General features: G+C 45.5%; 1 protein-coding gene across 3 annotated transcripts in view; it reads right to left on the bottom strand.

The window, feature by feature from the left end:
* The window catches only part of WDFY4 (WDFY family member 4), a 268,432-nt gene that overhangs the window by 117,774 nt on the left and 130,816 nt on the right, over positions 1–19,842 (bottom strand). For 2 of the 3 annotated variants that reach the window (XM_044240003.1, XM_044240004.1), the window contains exons 37-39: positions 18,549–18,670; positions 17,187–17,372; positions 15,482–15,618 (exon numbers count right to left, since the gene is read on the bottom strand). In XM_044240003.1, coding sequence (XP_044095938.1) covers positions 15,482–15,618; positions 17,187–17,372; positions 18,549–18,670 — 445 coding nt within the window. Of the gene's footprint in view, positions 1–15,481; positions 15,619–17,186; positions 17,373–18,548; positions 18,671–19,842 lie in introns of those variants that run through there. The other variant, XR_006383317.1, reaches the window with a different exon arrangement.

Below are 19,842 nucleotides of genomic sequence, written 5' to 3'. Positions count from 1 at the left end.
AGCTTTCTACCTAAACTCCATCATGAAACTGAGATGGAAGATAGGAGTCACCGTTCTCCCAGTTGGACACAGTCCCACATTTCCCTTGGGTATAAACAACTCATTGTACTGAGTGTAATTCTCATGTTTAAAGACAAATAATTTTCGGTTAATCTTGCTCCCCCTAATTGCATGAGCCAACCCCTTCATCAGACATTTGACAAAGAAATAGTAACTTATCCCCCCCAAATGGTAGAAAATCTGCCTGGTGGATATAGAGAAGGTTGGTGCCAAAATCACAAAGTCACCATGGTATTGTTCTTGGTGAATAATGTAAGGGAATTTTAAGAGTATTGTTGACAACTTGATTTTCATTTCATGAATGTATTTTTACACTTAATCCTATATAACATGATTCCACCGTCGGCAGTCTTCACAATTTTTTTGAAAGTTTCTAAGTATTCATTAATAATTCCATAAAGAAAAAACAATAACCATGCTGTTTGATTTTAGTGTCAAATCTAGATTCCTTTAACCTCTGACTTTCTCTGGCCAAAGGAAAAAGAGACAGGTTCCAGTAAAACTCAGGTGAATTCCCATTTACCCAGGCAGACGTGAAACCAGATGTGAAAGAAACTCCCATCCCCAAGGATCTCCGTTCTCACTGGTCACTCTCACTGTCACTCACCAGTCCCCTCTTCCCCACTGGTGGGGGCTGAGAGGATGAGAGATTTAACAGTGCAATGTCACTGAGTCTGTGTATGCGGTTTGTAGTTAACATGAAGCCATCATTAATACTCGGCTCTTTCCTGCAACACCTCCTCGGGGCTCCCAGGGCAGAGCAGAAACCCTGTGAGAGCAGTACTCTGAATTACAGTGGTTCATCTCCCACCAGCCCTGTCCCCCGATCAGAATAAGCTCCTCGGGGACACTGTCCATCTCTGTCCCCAGCGGCCAGGCAAACAGAGGCAATGACCAAAGTTTGAAAGACTGAAATGAAACTCATAGACTGCTGTCACTATGCTGGGCCGAATTCTCTGTCCCTGGTTATTCTCTGCCCGGAGTGAGACACTCCATGGGATCAGGATTAAGGAGAACCTCAGGGTCAGTGGCCACACTTTCGGGCCTGGTCGTCACACCCTTTGCACTTTAAACCCATCTTAAATTCAGTATTTTCTGGGTTGTAAAGCATTCAATTAAGTTTTTCTGTTATGCCTTCTCTGTATAAGGCTGACGCATCTACCTTTAAATATAAGTCCTTGGTGGAGACCAGGTTTGGGTTCCCTGACAAAAGAAATTAAACACTTTCTTTGTTTGTGGTTAGTCATATATAATGTCTACACATGCACCCATAAAATGTTAGCAGACTGATAGAAAGAAGGGGCGTATGTCCAGTGAGCAAGACGTGGTCGTGGTCAAGGGGTCTTGGTAGGGTATCTATTGGATGACTCCAGCCAGGAAGCGCTCTTTTCTCCAAGTGCCCAGATAATTGTGCTTCTCTCTGCTATGGAGACACAGCCCCAGATTTGTAATAAGTGTCAAGCAATACCAGAATAATATTTCTGGTAGGAAATTTCCAGCAGGACTGACAAACAACCGGTGCTCAGAGTGGCCGAGGAGGGACCCGATCGCCACAGCTCAATTCATCTCGTGTTAAATTCACTCACGTATTCATTTCTAAGATGAATAGTGGTTTCTAATTTGTCTTTTTTCAACTGTGATGTTTTTATTAAATTCGATCGTCATGAGTACATGGAGCATGACTACTTAAACAAACAAAAAAACCCTCCAGGGTAGCAAAGGACGAAAGCTCTGGAACTGTAGGTGCTGGGACTTCTCAAGGAAGCCACCCTCCCTCCTCTTGGCCTCCTGCTCAGGTGTCAGGGCCCCCACCAGGCTCAGACGGATGGGGAGTGGGAGGAAAGAGATGTCTGCTGCTGAAGCCCCTGGGCTGTGCTGCTTTGTTAAGGCAGCACCGGTAAACCCACATGGCTTCCTTCACTCCAGATGCTGCCTAGCAAAGGAGCGGCCTCCACATGGCAATGAACATTTCAGACAAACAAATGGGAGTTGCAGTTCAGAGGGAGGCTTCCTTCTTTAGTCTTTAAGAAGAATGGGGGCAGCCACAGCCGGAGTTCCCTGAGGACAGCGCTCACCTCTGCTGTCTCAGCGGTCACAGGTCTCCGGGGACTCTAGGGGGCCGGGGGCGGGGGGCGGGGGCTGCATGTAGCTCGCAGGTAACAAAATCAACCCCAACCCTTCCCTCTCCCTTAGGCTGGTTCTCACAACCATGGCCACTGTGAGGACAAATAGAGCTGCGGCTACGCAGGGGCCCAGCCAGGCTGGAGAGGGCACGCAGGCTTTCAGAAGGGGCACGGTTTTAAAGTCCAGGAGAAGCAGTTGGTCCCATGGAAGGGGGAGGCTCTTCCCGGCAGACAGGACCACATTTGCCAGAAAGTATGGATGGGAGAGGACAGAGTGCGTTGTAACAAAATACGGAATTGGGTCTGACTTGAAGACAGTGCAGGACGGGGGCGAGGGGTGGGCTTGGGAAAGCATTGAGATGGGGCTTCTTGCAGTGGGGTTGTGGGTCTGCGTCCTCTAGCCCGGACAGGGTGGCGGTACATGCTTGTTTTTGATCAGGGACATGAGAGGCTCAGATCGGATCTTTAAAAACTCACAGTGGGAGTGGTCAGGAGACGCTGGGCAGGGGGGACCGCTTAGCTCTCCCTATGTCCCTGTGCTCAAGCACTTCCGCCTCTTGGCGGAAGAGTAACTGGTGGGCGGGGAATACGCATATGAACTATTCGGCCTCTGGCTCCACAATGGCAGCCAGAAAGCCAGCACCGTGTAGGTGCTGGACAGGATCTCTTTATAGCCGGCGTGTTTATGGTCTTCATTCCCCAGGAATTGGCTTTCTTCTTCCATGATTATTTTTCCTGATCTCATTCCTTTATTTTATTACATGCATCCTCATCTAAAGGTTCCATAAATCCTCTGAGGGGTGAATCAGGATATAAATACATACACGAAATTAAGGAAAGATAAACTGCATATGCTATTCTGCTAGTGCCAGACTACCAGCTGAGCCACAAGGCAGATGGTCACAACTGTCCCTCTGCACCTGGAGAGGCCCCTTCCTCCCTACCGATCTCCCCTCACATCCTTCCTCCTCGCCCTCCTCCTCCTCCTTATCTAGTTCAAACTCCTCCAGAAAGCCCAAGTGAGGTTCCCTCTCCTCTGGGCACCTCCTGAGCCTGAACCTCTCATTACAGTGTCATTATTTCATCCTCCTACAAGGCGGGATCCCCAGGTCAGGGACTGTGTCTGTATCCACTGGGCTTATGCCAAAGGCCTGGGACAGAAGAGAAAATTGATGAATGTGTGTACAACATTGAAAGAGGGAATGTCTGGAGAAGAGATGTATGCTTAGAGAGAGAGAGGCATGGACATGTAGATGCAGATGGAGGCATGGATGCCAACGTATTTTCTGACCCTCTAGAGAAGCTAGAAAGGCACTTGACCGCTGGTTCCTGCACTCTTCTCTGGGACCACTCTCCCGTTGGAGCTCCCTGCTTCATTGATACGGACCTTTCTCTCTGTCTCTGTTCTCCAGTATACAAACTCACTCCCGCTGTTGAGCCTTGGTACTAGCTGGGTCTGTTTCAGGAGTCCACATTCCCCAGATGCTGGAGGGCTCCGCTTCCCTCTCAACTTCATGATCGCTTCCAACCCACAGTGATCCTGAGGTAGTCTCCAGCACATCATCTATTTCCTTCAGATTATGTTGTACTATCTAATATTTTCTCATCTGTTCACTTTTGCTTATAGTCTGTTTTCCCAGAACCAAGAGCAGACACTTCACCTGGTTCCCCAGCCCATACAGCAGATCCTAGACATAGAAATCCATGAGCTGGGAACCGTCTGCAAGAACCGATCAGACACGCGCTCATTCAATTGCCCTTTAGTTTCACTCGATAGCCCCAGCTACTTCCTTTGTCACCCTTAATAATAACAGTGGATCAACCAGCCCCTGAGGACCTCACAACTTTCTCCCAGGCCCCCAGGACTGGACGGCCACACTTACTTCTGCTGTCCCCACTCTCCCTCCTGTGCCTGGCTGTGGAGCCAAGTTGACACCAACCCCCATCAGCAACAGCAAAGCGAAGAAAATTTCAGAACTTCCTGTTCTGAGACTTTGAAACACTTTTTTAATTAACCAAAATGGTTTCTCATAATAGATGGGTCCCAGGGCGAGAAGGCGGCTGTAACTCACATGGCAGGCGCCTGGTGGCCACACTGGAAGCAGGCCCTAGCGGGTTGTGAATGGCAGCAGCGCCTCGAGAGGGCCCCGCACTCCTTCTCCACTCCACAACCATCTGCCCGCTTCTCATTTATAGAGTTGGGGCCACTTCTGTCTTGCAGAATCAAAAACGCTTTTGCATTGATGAGTATACGTAAGTTTTAAAAACTCAGATTTAGAGAAGTAAACAAAAATGTGTTCCATCCCCCATCCTTAGGTCATAATTTTTCAAAATTGGGAAAGCATTTCTTAGGATGACAATACCTTCCCCCAAATACCACATTAGTTTTTGGAATGCAGGTGTGTCTCACATTAGGAAATCTAATATAAAAAATCTGAATAGATTGCTGGGTATATAATTCGTCTTTAAAGAAAATGACTATATTCAGTTTTCAAAAGATTCAACCCACAATTCCTTTAAATTGCCAGGTTCCTAAATTAATTTCAAATCTGTTTCAACTTACAAAATATTGACCTATAGACATTTTTTTCAGAAACCCATCTACTATGATTCTTCTTAGATGCCCTCTAAGTAGGGAGATCAATAAACAGCACCAGGATTCTTTAAATATGGGGTTCATGAGTTATTCATCTTTATATTTTTAGTGAGGAACACTATGTCTGTTCAATAAATTCATGAGTTGTTGAATTTCATTGGATGAGCTATTTATGTATATTAAAATATTGTGGATTGAGCTGAAGAGTTGGGACTTCAAGTTACTTTGAAACAGTCCTCTATGACACCCCTCATAAATGGTGTACAAACAAAGCCTGATTTTGTAATAAAAACACTACAAAAGAATGGTGCCTGGATGGCTCAGTCCATTAAGCATCTGCCTTTGACTTAGGTCATGAACTTGGGGTCCTGGGGTAGAGCCCAGTGTGGGGCTCCCTGCTCAGAGGAGACTCTGCTTCTCCCTCTGCCCTTTCCCTCACTTGCTCTCTCTCTCTCTCTCAAATAAATAAAATCTTTAAAAAAATACTACAGAACAGAAAGAAAGAAAATCAGAAAATGGGAGAGAGGTAAGAAGATCTAGTTACCTTTTTCAGACTAGATGTTTCTGTTTGGATAGACCACTTTGGAGAAGGAACTGCACATTTGTCCCTAAAGACTTTTCAAACATAATTTAGATTCAATGCCCCTTTCAACCGGCAGTGGTCAAGACCTGCTGTTGGACATACGCCATTGATTTGTGGAACCTGCCTAACCTCAGTGCCTGCTCTCTTGGCGAGGGTTCAAGTTATCTTGTTGCCAAAAGAAAAGCAACTTTAGCCCCATTTCTTGTGAGGATGAATAACCAGAAAATCACTGAGAGGTGGCTCTGTGCCGCTCTCGGGTGGGAGAGCCCTTGGTGCCGTGGTGTTGTGGTGCGTTTGTGGAGCACAGCGATTCTGCCATCACTGTGTGCTGCTCACAGATGAGGAAATGTGTGATTAGCCAGAGGCAGGACCACAAGCTAGCCTTAGGATGAAGTGAGTTACTGTTGGCATTAATTACTCATTTGTGGACTTTGCATTCTTGGGAAGTCATGATATGGTAGACCACATTTCAAGAGAAGATTTAGGAATAAACAGTTGAGAGGAAAGTTCTGGTAGAGAAAATTCCATTTGTTCACTGAGTAGGTGGTTGCTGCCTATTTGAAGAAGGTCAGCATCATCTGATTTTAGCAGTGGGATCTCTTGGTCAGACCAAGGTCTCTGCTAGCTTACACTATCCTTTACGTGAGTGGGAAAAAGAAGCCCCTTTTGGACTGACAAATAAGAGCAAAGATGCAGACCACACCTCAGCTCACAGCTTGACAGCTGGGACAGAAGTGGGGCCCCACCCCCAAAACTGCCTATCTCAATGGATAGCCCTGTGTGGGTTTCCTCTGGCGTGATGTCACTATTTGTTATAGTCCAGCCAGCCTCAGGTCCCCTCACCAGTCCCTGTACCATGCTAACTGTCCCCCACTTGCCCGAGGAGACCAGCCTCTCTCTGCCCGGACTATAGGGATGTCCACATCCACAATGATGAGCAGCTAGTGATTCAGCAGGCTCTACTCATGGCCAAAGTCTGACAACAATCCTTTCAAGAGAATGAGGGACAGCCTCTCTTATGCCACTGTATTCTCTCTGCATTTATCTGAAATCTCGTTCACATAAAACCAAGGGGCCTAGATCTGGCAACACCTAAATCCATCCCTGGAAACATCATCCAGAAAGGGACTGGGGATGTTCAATGGCATCATCAGAGAATTTCCCTCTCACTAAACAAATGACATCAGGTCAATGCTCAAAGGCCCAGTATCTCCATGCTAAAAGATGGGGGAGGTGGACATCCCACCCACTGAGCTGTGATAACAAACCATGAGCTTTACTAAAACATGGGCATTCCGGGATTCAGTTGGTGTTGTTTAATAAAATGCAAACTTTGGGGATTTGGGCATGGTGGCTTCTGTCTTGGGCCCCTCTTTTCCAGCAAATGTCTGGAGACTCTGTGATGTTTCAGAGGAAGGGTCCTCATCTGATGAGGTTGCTGTATTTAGCATAACAGTTGTAATATCTCATTATAATAAATTAAGTTATACTATTTCATCAGACACCAAGGGGCCGCCCTAAAAAGCAGAGAAACGTGAACTTGCAATCAAGGATGGCTGGACCACAAGTTTTCTCTGTGCCCCTTCCCTCTTTCCTGTGTATAGAAGGGCATGTGTGCGACCTGCACTTAACAAGCCACTGATTACATTCCCTGAATCTAACCGGATGGAAGGAATACATTAAAATACTTGATCTAAAATACCTCTAAAGGGCAAAATCAGCTAGAGATTTAAGTTTCAGAAGGTTTTCAGAAAAAAAAAAATCACTTGTGATTTTTTTTAAACACAAAAGACACAAACCAACGCGTCGAATAAAACGATCAAAGAAGAACAAAAACACAAAGCACAGTAGCAAATGTATCAACTCAACGTCGTGTGTCATGTAAGTACTCTAACCTGGCAATGATTCAAACACTGAACAACAGAATGGCAACTTTAATATATACCATTAATAGCAAAATGTCGGCTTTTATTGAAGAAAAAAACAAAAACTATGTTGCTCTAAGCAGTTTTGAAATGAATATCTAATTCAAAACTTCCCCTGTGCATATAATTGCATGCTAATTTACATTTTAATTACTTCCTAAGAAATCAAAAGCATTTGTTGACAGTAGAACATAATGTCAACTTCACGGTGCCCTGTTGGTGGATGCTTAATGAACTTAATTAGATAATTAGTGATGTTAATTATCCTTCTATTATGAAGATAAGGATGTCTCACAAATGATGCACTTGGTAAAGAAACATCATTAAAGGTATCAGTGTTTGCTTTGTTCATTTACTTCTATTTTTCAAACTCCTGGAACAAGGACTTTTGATGGACTAGTAACATTTAAGATTTCCTTAAGACGGAAAGAGAAAAGCCACGGTCTCTATCTGCCCATGACTGTCCTTCTGTCTTGTTCTGGAGAGTACCGCTCTGTGGGTGATGCTGCTGCTTTTTCAAATCCTCTGCTGTCGGGACCTGTCGTCCACGTTCCCTTCTATATGGAGTTTCTTGTTCCAGCCAACTCCTTCCTGGCCACCTCTTGATGACAATGTGACGAGTGGGTTCTTACCTCAACTGTTTGAAGGATGGGGTGTGTGTGTGTGTGTGTGTGTGTATCGTATGAGTATGTCAAGGAATAGTGGAAAAGAAAGTGTGGGGCGCCTGGGTGGCGCAGTTGGTTAGGCAGCTGCCTTCGGCTCAGGTCATGATCCCAGCGTCCTGGGATCGAGCCCCACATGGGGCTCCTTGCTTGGCAGGGAGCCTGCTTCTCCCTCTGCCTCTGCCTGCCATTCTGTCTGCCTGTGCTCGCTCTCTCTCTCTGATAAATAAACAAAAAATCTTAAAAAGTCACTTATGGTTTGTCTCTGAAAAACAATCTGAGGGGTTTGAAGTGGCGGGGGGGTGGGAGGTTGGGGTACCAGGTGGTGGGTATTATAGAGGGCATGGCTTGCATGGAGCACTGGGTGTGGTGAAAAAATAATGAATACTGTTTTTCTGAAAATAAATAAATTGGAAAAAAATCTTAAAAAAAAAAAGAAAGTGAGCACCCTGGTTAGGTTCATCTCCTGGGAAAAATCCTTTCTCTTTTGCCCACAAATACCATGTTGAATTTACGACAAGTTTAAGTAAAAACAGTCCACATGAAACCTTGTGAATTTCAGATTTTTTAAATTTCTTACAGATTTCTGACTGAAACTCTTATGGTAGCCAGACTCTGGGAACTCAGACCACTTGAAAAACAACTAAAAGGCAATGCAGGCATACATACACACACGCGCACACACACGCACGCACAGGCGTTGCCACAGCCTGGCTGCCTTCCCATGAGCCTTTGACGCTGTGTTCCCACCTCCACCACCTGGATGGTCCGTTCTGGGTGTGGTGTCAGAATACCACTTCCTACAAGACCGGGGCCCCAGTTCATGCTACGTAATTTCAGCTTCAATGAAAAAGGAAACTTCAGGGTTTGAGAAAGAAGATGGTGGGCCTCATCGTTTTTCTCTTTCTTGCCCCCTAACACATCTACAACCAGAGTGTCATGGGAGTCCTTTCTGGAAATAATTCTAGTCCAGACGTACCATGAAGAGCTCTAAGCCAGGCTGGGAAGAGTGACACTATTTTTAGGGCCAGTTATCTCTGGAAAAGCATCAGGAGAAAGTAAGTCACTGGCAGCCTTGCCCACGGCAATTATAAAAGCCAAGATTCCATTTAGCCGAAGGCCTTAGTCACCGTGCTCATATCCATAGAGGGTTTTACACTTTTCAACGTCTCTTTTTAAATCATACTTCCATTTGTGTCCGAGTGGTTTTATTCCTCTAACACATAGTCCCATTTAATTACTTGTTCACAAGCCTTTTCCCACCACCAAACACAATGGGGTTTTCCAACAACACAGCATTGTGATTTCTTACCAAGTGCTTGATTTTAGGTTTTCTGAATCACTCTTCTCTTTCCTATGATTTCCAGTGGCTTTGTCCCTCCAGTTCCTCTCTTGATTTGCTGACAGAGGATGTCTCCCTGCCCTTTTGCCATGCCAGTGAGAACATACTATGAGGATCGATCCTCTGGCCCAATTTTAGAATTCCTCATGTGTCTTAATTTCCCCCCAGATTTAGGTCACCTGTCTCCATACATCTCTCTTAAAGGCACGTTCATCTCCTGGGAAAAATCCTTTCTCTCTTGCCCACAAATACCATGTTGAATTTACGACAAGTTTAAGTAAAAACAGTCCACATGAAACCTTGTGAATTTCAGATTTTTAAAATTTCTTACAGATTTCTGACTGAAACTCTTATGGTAGCCAGACTCTGGGAACTCTCTCTTTTATTTTCACAGCTGCATTTTGACTTCCTCAGGTGTTACCTGCTACTCCACCACTGACTTCCCTTCATTTCAAAGCCCACATGCTTGTTCAGGCTTTGTTCATGTGGACACTTCTCCAAAGACATACAAATGACCAACAGGCACATGAAAAAATATTCATCATCATTAGCCATCAGGGAGATTCAAATCAAAACCACATTGAGATACCACCTTACACCAGTTAGAATGGCCAAAATTGACAAGACAGTAAACAACATGTGTTGGAGAGGATGTGGAGAAAGGGGAGTGGTAGGAATGCAAGCTGGTGAAGCCACTTTGAAAAACAGTGTGGAGATTCCTTAAGAAATTAAAAATAGAGTTTCCTTATGACCCTGCAATTGCACTACTGGATATTTACCCCAAAGACACAGATGTCGTGAAAAGAAGGGCCATCTGTACCCCAATATTCACAGCAGCAACAGCCACAACTGCCAAACTGTGGAAAGAGCCAAGATGCCCTTCAACGGACGAATGGATAAAGAAGATATGGTCCATATACACTATGGAGTATTATGCCTCCATCAGAAAGGATGAATACCCAACTTTTGTAGCAACATGGAGGGGACCGGAGGAGATTATGCTGAGTGAAATAAGTCAAGCAGAGAGAGTCAGTTATCTCTTGGTTTCACTTACTTGTGGAGCATAAGGAATAGCATGAAGGACATTAGAAGGAAAGGATAAGTGAATCAGGGGAAATCTGAGGGAAAGATGAAGCATGAGAAACTGTGGACTCTGAGAAACAAACTGAGGGTTTTGGAGGGGCAGGAGGTATGGGTTTAAGTGAGCCTGGTGGTGGGTATTAAGGAGGGCACTTATTGCATGGAGCACTAGGTGTGGTACATAAACAATGAATCTTGGAACACTGAAAAAATAAAAAAAAATTTAAAGCCCATTTCTTTCTATTTTCAAAAATCTCTTCTTAGCCCTGGGGCTCTCCTGTCCCGTGAGACTTTTCCCCAGGTGAATGACAGCTGAGGCTTCCACGGTAAATCCCATGCATCCTCCAAACTCAGAAGCTCTGAAACACCAAACTCAAAAGTGTTGTGTCCTCATCAGTCCCTCCCCTCCTTCCGGAAACAGGGGCACTGTGTTCTCTGAGGCTCATTGTGCCTTCAGCCTCAGCAAGACCAAAATCACACAGCAGCAGGAGATGAATACAAACACGCCAGAAAGAAAGCCCAGGAACTGCTTGATCACTCCCCCAGTGATGGCTAAAGCCTTCCCATTCTGCACACTTGCTTCCCTTTCTGCAATTTTTATTTGGGTTTTGTGATTTCTTTAAAGAGAAAATAAGTGTACAGGAACAGTTATGCATGAGATGATATGATGTCTGGGATGTTGCTTCAAAATTATTCCGTGCAGCAGGGGAAAGTGGGTAGTGATAGAGATAGAGACAAGATTGGCCGTGAGATGAACATTGTGGACGGGAAGTGATGGATAGATACATGGGGATTCATCTTATTATTTTCTCTGTTGCGGTATATGTTTGAGATTTTTCACAATGATTTTTAAAAGAGATAATGGGTAAAGTGCTCAGAGCCAGAGGGTCAAAAATGTCATTTCCCTTGCTAAGGACCCAAGCCAGGGCTGCCCTTTGTTCAGCTGTCTCTCAGTTGCTGGCCTCAACCAGCATCTCCTCTTCTACCAGGGGCAGGCTGCTCTGGAGCTGGAGTTGGGATGGCGAGCCTAGGCACACATTCAGGGAGGCAGCCAATGGCATGTCTGTGGTCACCCTGGCCACGCAGGTGTCTGTTCTCTGAGATCAAAGTTCCCACGTGTGGGCACAGATGATCTTACTGGAGGTCCTAGTGTACCTGGTGGGTGCAGAGGGCTCACCCAAAGGACAGCTATGAGAGACCAGGGATCTTGGAGCAAATGTGTCTCACTTTGGTGTCCTTTGACTGTGGTGCTTTCTCAATTCTAATTAATTCTATTAATTCTCTTCCCTACTTGAGCCATTCCCACTTTGAAGCCAGGAACTGGAAGCTTGCTCAGCTAACTCCAAAGGCCACAGAAACATGGACACTGGGGCTGGCCTTGCTCCAGAAGGTCTGACTCCTCCATAAGGCTCTCAGCTTTGTTTGGAGGCAGCAGTGTGTGTCTCCCTCCTCAGGTGGGGTCCACCCAGCCCCCGTATGGAACAGCTGTGCACACATGTACCACTGATCCCAGGAGGAAAGTGGGGCAAAATCCAGCTCATGTTTGCTGAACCAGACACAGGTCAGGCAGCTGTGCTCACCCAGACTAGAAGTGGCCCTAAACTTTTCCAGGCTTTTCCAGGCTAGAAGTGACCCTGAACTTTCAACCCTCTTCCTCAAGGAACCCTTGCTCTTCCCATGCTCTGCAGATCCAACAGAACCATGGGACACACACTCCTGCCACACCTACCACAGCCAGTGTCCTTTCTTCTCACTGACTGATTACAATGAGGTCAGGGCCTCTGCCTGTGGCAGCCGCCTTCTTTTGCTCATCCCAGCCTTGGTTCAACAGAATTCTCTTGTGCATCTTCTTTGATTTCCACTGCTCTAACTCCTGCCCCTGCAGCCTCCATTATCTCCCCTCTAAATGATGTCACAGCCACCAGCCTGGCCCCTCCCTCAGGGGCTCTAACCTCCAATCCTACCCCTAGAAACAGACACACACTGCTCTCCCACTGCTTAAGCCCTCACTTCGGCCACATCCAGCATGAGCCACGGCGTCCTCCCTGCGTGCTGCCATGACCTCGATCACCCCCCTGCTCATAGGCCTCGCACAGACTCCTCCTCACGGCCCCTTCCCACCCAGCCTCTCATGTCCTATCTGTCTATTTCCTGTTTGCTAATTCTCTTTCTTTAAAAGAAAAAAAAAAAGAGCTAATGCTCTTAAAAAAGGAAAAGATTTTAGAATAATTCTGCATTTACAGAAAAGTTGCAACGATAGTCCAGAGGGGTCTGTCAACCCCTTACCTGCTTCCCCATAATGTTAACAATATACATGGTGCGTCTGTCAGAGTGAAGAAACCCTCACAAGTTGCTGATGTTTTTTCAACTTATTGTTAAACAAGAAAGTCTAAAACTGAGTTGGCAAGTGGCACATGGTGCTGGGAGGAGGAACGGCCTGCTGGGGTGCACACTCATGGTTGCTCTAGGGTGGACATGAGGAAGAAGCTTCCAGGACACCATCTTTGGCCTACGGTGGCCTCAAGGGAGCCCAACGTCCCCAGCTCCGCCCAACAGGCTGACCCCCACAGCCTTCATTCACTCCAGGAGAGGCCACAGCCTCACCATCTGATCCCAAAGGGGCCTGTGATGGGGTCAGGAGAAGAAAAGGAAGAAATAACCTCCATCATACCAGCCTCGCCCCCAAGTTCAGCTCACCTGCCAAGAGGAAAACATTTTCTACTGAAAACAAAGATAGGTAAGCGGCATTAGAAATGGTACATTGTATGTCTCACTCCAAGGAACAATTTATCAGTGCTGCAGAGCTGTCAGCCGCTGACATGATAAGGAATAACACCAAATGAATAATGTTTCCTCCAAAACCAACTCCTTTAATTACAAGCCTCTTCTTTCCAGAAGAGAGACAGAAGATGCAGAAACACCAATTTCATGCACTTGTGCCTGAATAATGTCTCCATGCTGCTTTTTCCAGATGGCGACCTTCTCACTGGAGGGACTAATGATGTGGGCATATTTAGGCAAAAACCAATAACGGAGTCTTTAACCTTCAACAACAAAAAGCGTGTTGTACAAAATGTTCCTTGGGATACATTAGAAAATATCAATTACATTGCTCACTGAGGTGTAATCAGCTGTAATAATCAAAATTAATTTTTAAAAATAATTAAACAGACCCCAGGGCAAATAGTTGATGCTCTTCTCCTATGACATCACAGTCTACATATGTACCTGAGAAGTTGTGCCTTCTGCTAGCAACAAAGGCATCTCGCGGGGATGAGTGATGGGTGCGGAATGGGAAGGCTGCTGAGTTTCATCCCAGCCAAAAGAGGGAAAGCATTTTATTCCCTCGCTCCGTACAGTACCACACACTTATTTTAAGAGCCTCCTCTGTACCAGGCACTGTGCCTGGCCCAGACCGAGTTACTGGTACAGGATTCTCCAAAGCAAAGGCACAGTTCATTTTTTAAAAATTAAAACATAAGTCTACTTTGTCTCAAAAGAAATTTATCTTTAAAGAGTCCACAAGACAATACAACCTGAAGACAGGATGACTAAATCAGATCGAAGACGGACGAGGTTCCAGCAGAAAGGCAGAAGCAGGGAGAGGGGTGTGTGCACGTACGTGTGTGCGTGTGTGCACGTGTTTTGCAGAATTTTATGGGGCTAGGTGTGTGTAGTTATATAACAGCCTGGCCCCAGTCACCTCTCCGAGCTTCTGAGTGCCCAGACAACCGTGCCGAGAAATGTAACTGCAACAGAAGTTCTGGTGTTTGCCAGTTGCTCTGGAAAAGCACAGGCCTTCCTGCTGGTGACAGCTGGGGGAGACTTCCCCTGGGATTGCCCTCTCCCCACTTCAGTCCAACCACACTGTTCTTTGCTGCCTTAGAACACCCCAGTTCACGCTCATCTCAGCGCCTTTGTCTGATGGTCCTCCCTGCTTAATCACTCTTTCCAGAGTCTCTGCCTTATTTTTCTGCTCCTATGCCCCCCTTCCAGACAGGGCTTCCGACCACCTTCTCCCAGCTACCCTGTTCCATTTTTCCTCATTGTAATTAGCACCCTCCATACTTACAAATTATTTATCTATTTATTGTTTATCTTCACCCCCTAAAATGCATCTCCAAGAAAGCAGAGAATGTCAGATTTTCTCTCTTCTATAACCTCAGGGCTTACGGAAGGGTACAGAGTAAACACTTAATAAGTATTTCTTGAGTGAATGAATGAATGAATGAACGGAGACCCCAACTGACATAGAAGACAGTATCTTCAGCAGCCTACCTTCACCAAAGACAGAGCCAATTTAAAAATTTTTTTGCCTCCAGATCTCTCAGTGTGAGCCCAGAGCAAACTGTTGTAAGCCATCTGTGGACCTACAGGGGCTTCAAACACTGTAATCTATTCCAGTGTCTTTCACATAAACCGTTTCTCAACCAATCTCCCCAGAACTCAGAGACAACCGAGCCATGCCAATGACAGTGACCTGGGAGTGGGTGGAAAACTGGCAAGAGGCACGTCAATAGCATACAAGGGTCCCCACGCAAGGCACGCCCATACCTAGCATCCCTGCTGTCCCTTCCTGGGCTGCTAGCCAGACTGAACTGGGGTCAGAGCTGACTTGGTCAAGGAATAGAAGTTCCAGAGTGAAGCCAGAGAAAGAGGGCTGGACCCCTCCTACTCGGGAGCAAGTGCTGGGACACAGGTGGGCATGCTCCAGCTTCTGGGGCTCAGCACATCCATACCACCCTCGGGATGGTCTTCATTTTGCTGAGCCCACCCATACAACTCCTGCTAAGCGGCAAGCTAGGGCTCTCTGAACACACCTGACTCGAAAGGAGTGTAGGAACAAGACCTGGTTTGGGTTTTAACATTAGAAGGAACACCCACCTGCTCTTGGAGCTCAAGGGGAGCCCATATGCACTTCAAGTTAAAGCCAGCCTAAAACCTGGCTCCCCTAGATGTCATTTCAACTGGAAAGTCACATGCATAATCTTATATGCTCAAATGAATATGGAATTGGCTCATGTCCACAAGCAACAGAGAGCAAAGACATCCCTCATGGTGTTTGGAACGAATGTGTGCTGCTTCTCTAAGGCAAGGTGTCTGAGCTCACCTCTGTCTTGCACTCAGGTTCCTTGGCCTGCCTCCCCGGCACCAGCCTCATGGCCGAAGATAAGCTACCACTCCATGAAGACACTTTGCTGTGGTGTCCCATGCTCGAGCGACTGGTCAGCAACTTCTTCTCAGATGCTAGAAACAGAGAAGCAAAAAGTGTCAGAAACAAAATTGAGGGAAGAGCATACACAATTTCTACAACTGGCTTGGCTTTTAAAGGGCCAGCCAGGGACACAAGCCCAGTGAGCCACCTCCAATAAGGACAGCAGCCCAGGCTACAAGCACACATTGCCATCTTCTAAGCCATATAGTGTGGGTTTCAGGGTCACCAGACCCAGATTAGACTCCTAGTTCCACTGACTCAAAGTGAGATGTGGATAATTAAGCAGAAGTCCCTGTGTTCTCATCCTGTAAACTGACAATAGGAGCATCTAACCTCATTCTGGTGTCATGAAGAGTAAGTAAGATTATGCATTTAAAACATAAATGGTCGGGGCACCTGGGTGGCTCAGTGGGTTAAAGCCTCTGCCTTCGTCTCAGGTCATGGTCCCAGTGTCATGGGATGGAGCCCCGCATTGGGCTCTCTGCTCAGCAGGGAGTCTGCTTCCTCCTCCTCCTCTCTCTCTCTCTCTCTCTGCCTGCCTCTCTGCCTACTTGTGATCTCTGTCTGTTAAATAAATAAATAAAATCTTTAGAAAAAAACACAGATGGTCAAATGTACAGAATTTTCAATACATAATTGTTGGCAAAAAGAGAGCCATTTGTAAGCAAGCACTGAGATCCATCTCACCACTTAATTCACTGCATGTGTATGGAGACAGAGGTCCTTTTCCATTAAACTTTTCTCTGAAATGGAATCTGACATTTTGACCTCAAATTATACACAGGCATGTACACACATACATATTTTCCAGTGCTAGTTTGGAAAGCCAATGAAATAAAAGTTCTATATCACTGGGCAGTGTGGGATGATACACATGGAAATAACTAATTCTTGAATCACTGTGAATTTTGTGATGCTGGAAGACTTAAAACAAGTACATGAGCTATAATTTAAGAGTGATGACCACTTTAAAAACAAAGTTCCAGGTGGGTGGGCTGGCTGGCTCAGCCAGTAGGGTGTGCAACTCTTGATCTCAGGGTTGTAAGTTCGAACCCACACTGGGTGTAGAGATTATTTAAAAATAAAATTTTTTTAAAAATTTAAAAATTAAAACAACATTCCTATAACTGTATTAACTCATGTGAAGGAGAAAGTGTTGAGTCACTGAAAGAATTCAAGGATCATTAATATTTTCGGGATGAAAACTTACACTTGGAACATGAGGAACCTGAGGCTCCAGGTCACTCCATGACTTAGTACAAAGCTTCAAAGCTGGTAGGGGAATACCAGGGCAAGACCTAGAACCCTAAGCTCTAGGGTTCTAGGGTTCTAGGCTAGAGCTCTGACAAGGCATACACTTTCTCTAAGAGATTACTAGAAGCTGCTTGCATCTCTGGCCTTTCTTTCACCCAGGATGCAAAGCAGCATTCATTCTTTGTGAGCAAAGTTTCAGGAGGTCTCAGTGATTTCCATCCCACCCACCAAAGGGATGACCGAGAAGATGTGGTTGAAAAAGGCTCTGGGTCCTGAGTGGAACTCGGGGAAGTCTGCATCTGTGAGACCCAGCAGTTCTGATCCCTGGAGCCAATTGGACAGAGACCTAAGTAATGCTGCCAGGCCTTGAGCATCGTCTCCTCCCAGAGTGGGGTAATCTCTTCAATCTTCACTTCACTCTCTCCAGGTTTCACAGAGAGATCGATCTTGCAGGTGTCCTCCAGCTCCTGCCGCCTCTGAGCCACGAGCTGCTGCCATAGGGTTCGCACAATCTTTTGGATGTTGTGCTGGACTGACAGAGAGAACACATCACATAGTCAGAATGGCCTTGGTGCCTCTCCCAGCAAGCATTAGGGGATGGTATATCATGGCTGCTTTTATTGCATCTTTCTTGAATATTATTCAACCTTGCAAAGCTCCAGCTAGAAAGCAGTCAGTTTGTAGACAATGCTGCCAATATCCAAGTGAGCTGGCCTTTCCCCCACCCCTAACTCCCCACCACCAAGTCCTGCCTGCTTCAGATGTTCAGAGCTGGGAAACATGATTGATGAACACAAGGAGTCTCTTTCTCCTACCCTCAATTCCATTAGATACCAAATAGAAAACTACCCGAGTAAGCTCTAGCTAACCAAATGCCACCTCCCCAACAGCTGTGTCTAACCTACCTTTTATGTTGGCACCTCAGAGGAATGGACACCAAGCCCAGAACCATGGCTAGGGACCCAGGACCCAAGCCTGTCCTCTTTCCTGACACTGAATCATGCTTCCTACCACCTACCAATCTCAGTGCCCTGCATTTGCCCAGATATAGACCAATCCATCAGGCCAGTTCTACTTAATGTGCCCCATAATTAGAGGACCCTAAGTGCCATTGGATCTTGGACCACAGAGTCACTCCTCTATAGACCATTTTGCTCACTCTAGGAGGATTAACATTTCTCCATCCACTTTACCAGCCAAACCCCAAATATGAGTGTTCATGTTGTAATTAACACTGTGTCACAGTACACTTTAAACTTAACAGTTTTAAGCACTGGCTTTGGGCACCTATGTGACCAAAAGAGAGCAATTCTAAACACATGGACCTGGCTTTAACTTTTTTAAAAATTTTCCAATCCCTTTAACTTGTTTTGATATTAGCAAATCTAAAAATAAACTCCATCAAGCCAAAAATCTCATAGAAATAAGGAATTTATTTACTCCATTCCCATTTTCTAGAGAAGAAAGTTGAGAAAGAGCTAGTTTCAATGAGGTAAGATGACATTCCAGTTCCCCTATTGAGCAGTCCAAAGGAAAATTCAAGGGACCTCCTGAGAAGTGAAATCACCTTATGGTAGAGCCCCCTGGAATTTTATAGTAAGTCCTTCAAGTTCTTAGCCTGACCAAGTCCCACAGAGTTGAAGAATGTAACCCAGAATTTACCACCAACCAACCACTCTCCCAAAAATAAACATCAAATATAAGGTACCATCGCTCAAACTTGGTAAGTCTTCCTCTCCTTTTTCTCTCCCTTCTTCATTTGGAGAAAGAAACACTTGATGATAAGGAGTCATTCTAGGCTTGGGTTCCAATCCAAATCCTTCCGGATAACTAGGAGACAAGAGATTTTTCACTATAAACTCCAGTTTCCTTGGGATTATTCTATTGTTCTCTATTACAAATAATCATCCTTCAAACTTAGTACATATCAACTGGAAAAACTTGTCTATTTGAGTTTAAGCAAACACCTCACAACAACTTCCATGACAGATACACAATTAGCAACAGAAAAAATTCTTTTTTTTAAATTCCAGTCTTATTAAATCTAATTTGTACGCCCAGCAGATTCCCTGAACCTTCTCCTGGTTTCCCAATGATCAGAACTGGTCATTTGTTTTTGTAGACTCCCAAAATATTGAACTCTGCCTTTGCTTGGCACTGACCTCATCCCACCTGAGAGGGGCCAGGCTAGCTTCATGGGCCTGTGACCTGTACAGTTTCACAAGGTCCACACTTAAAAAGGTTCTGTGCTTGGGCTCTGCTGCCATTGTCTTGAAATCTTAGTAATTTTTTTAAAGATTTATTTATTTATTTGACAGACAGAGATGACAAGTAGGCAGAGAGGCAGGCAGAAAGAGGGGGTGGGGAAGCAGGCTCCCTTCTGAGCAGAGAAGCGGATGCAGGTCTCGATCCCAGGACTCTGAGATCATGACCTGAGCCAACTTAAGGCAGAGGCTTAACCCACTGAGACACGCAGGTGCCCCGAAATCTTAGTACTTTTTGAACAAGGCCCCACATCTCCATTTTTCCTGCACATCATGAAGTTGGTTCTAAATGGAGGCACAGTGGTTTGCATCCGAAGTTCCTCATGAACCATGTGGCTCTGGGGCTCCTAATCCATGTCATGTGCCTTCTTCTCTGGGCCCCTTCGGTCAACTAAGCAGAACATCCACTCAGTACAAGTTTGTGGATTGAACCAAAAATGACAAACAAGAAGATGAAAATATACCACCATAGGACAATGTCCATTCTTGAAATTCCTAGAATAAAGTCCTTTTGGATTTAGAGGCCATTTAGCTGAACAGAGGGATCTGAGGAAGTTGGAAATTCAAGCATACACATACGCTGGCACTCCTCTGTTCTCACCTATGCTTCCAACATGGGTAGGCTTACTTCTTAAAACACAGGCAAGAGAGCAGAACCTCCCACTTTAACCCAGCAAAAAGGAATTCTTCTGTATCAAACAAATAACATTGCAAGGGCCTCCTCTGGGCTAGAAGGGT

Source organism: Neovison vison, chromosome 2 (genome assembly GCF_020171115.1).
Source record: "Neovison vison isolate M4711 chromosome 2, ASM_NN_V1, whole genome shotgun sequence".
Classification (NCBI taxonomy): Eukaryota; Metazoa; Chordata; class Mammalia; order Carnivora; family Mustelidae; genus Neogale; species Neogale vison.
The sequence above is the reverse complement of the archived record's forward strand: the minus strand, read 5'-3'. Positions and strand labels throughout refer to the sequence as shown.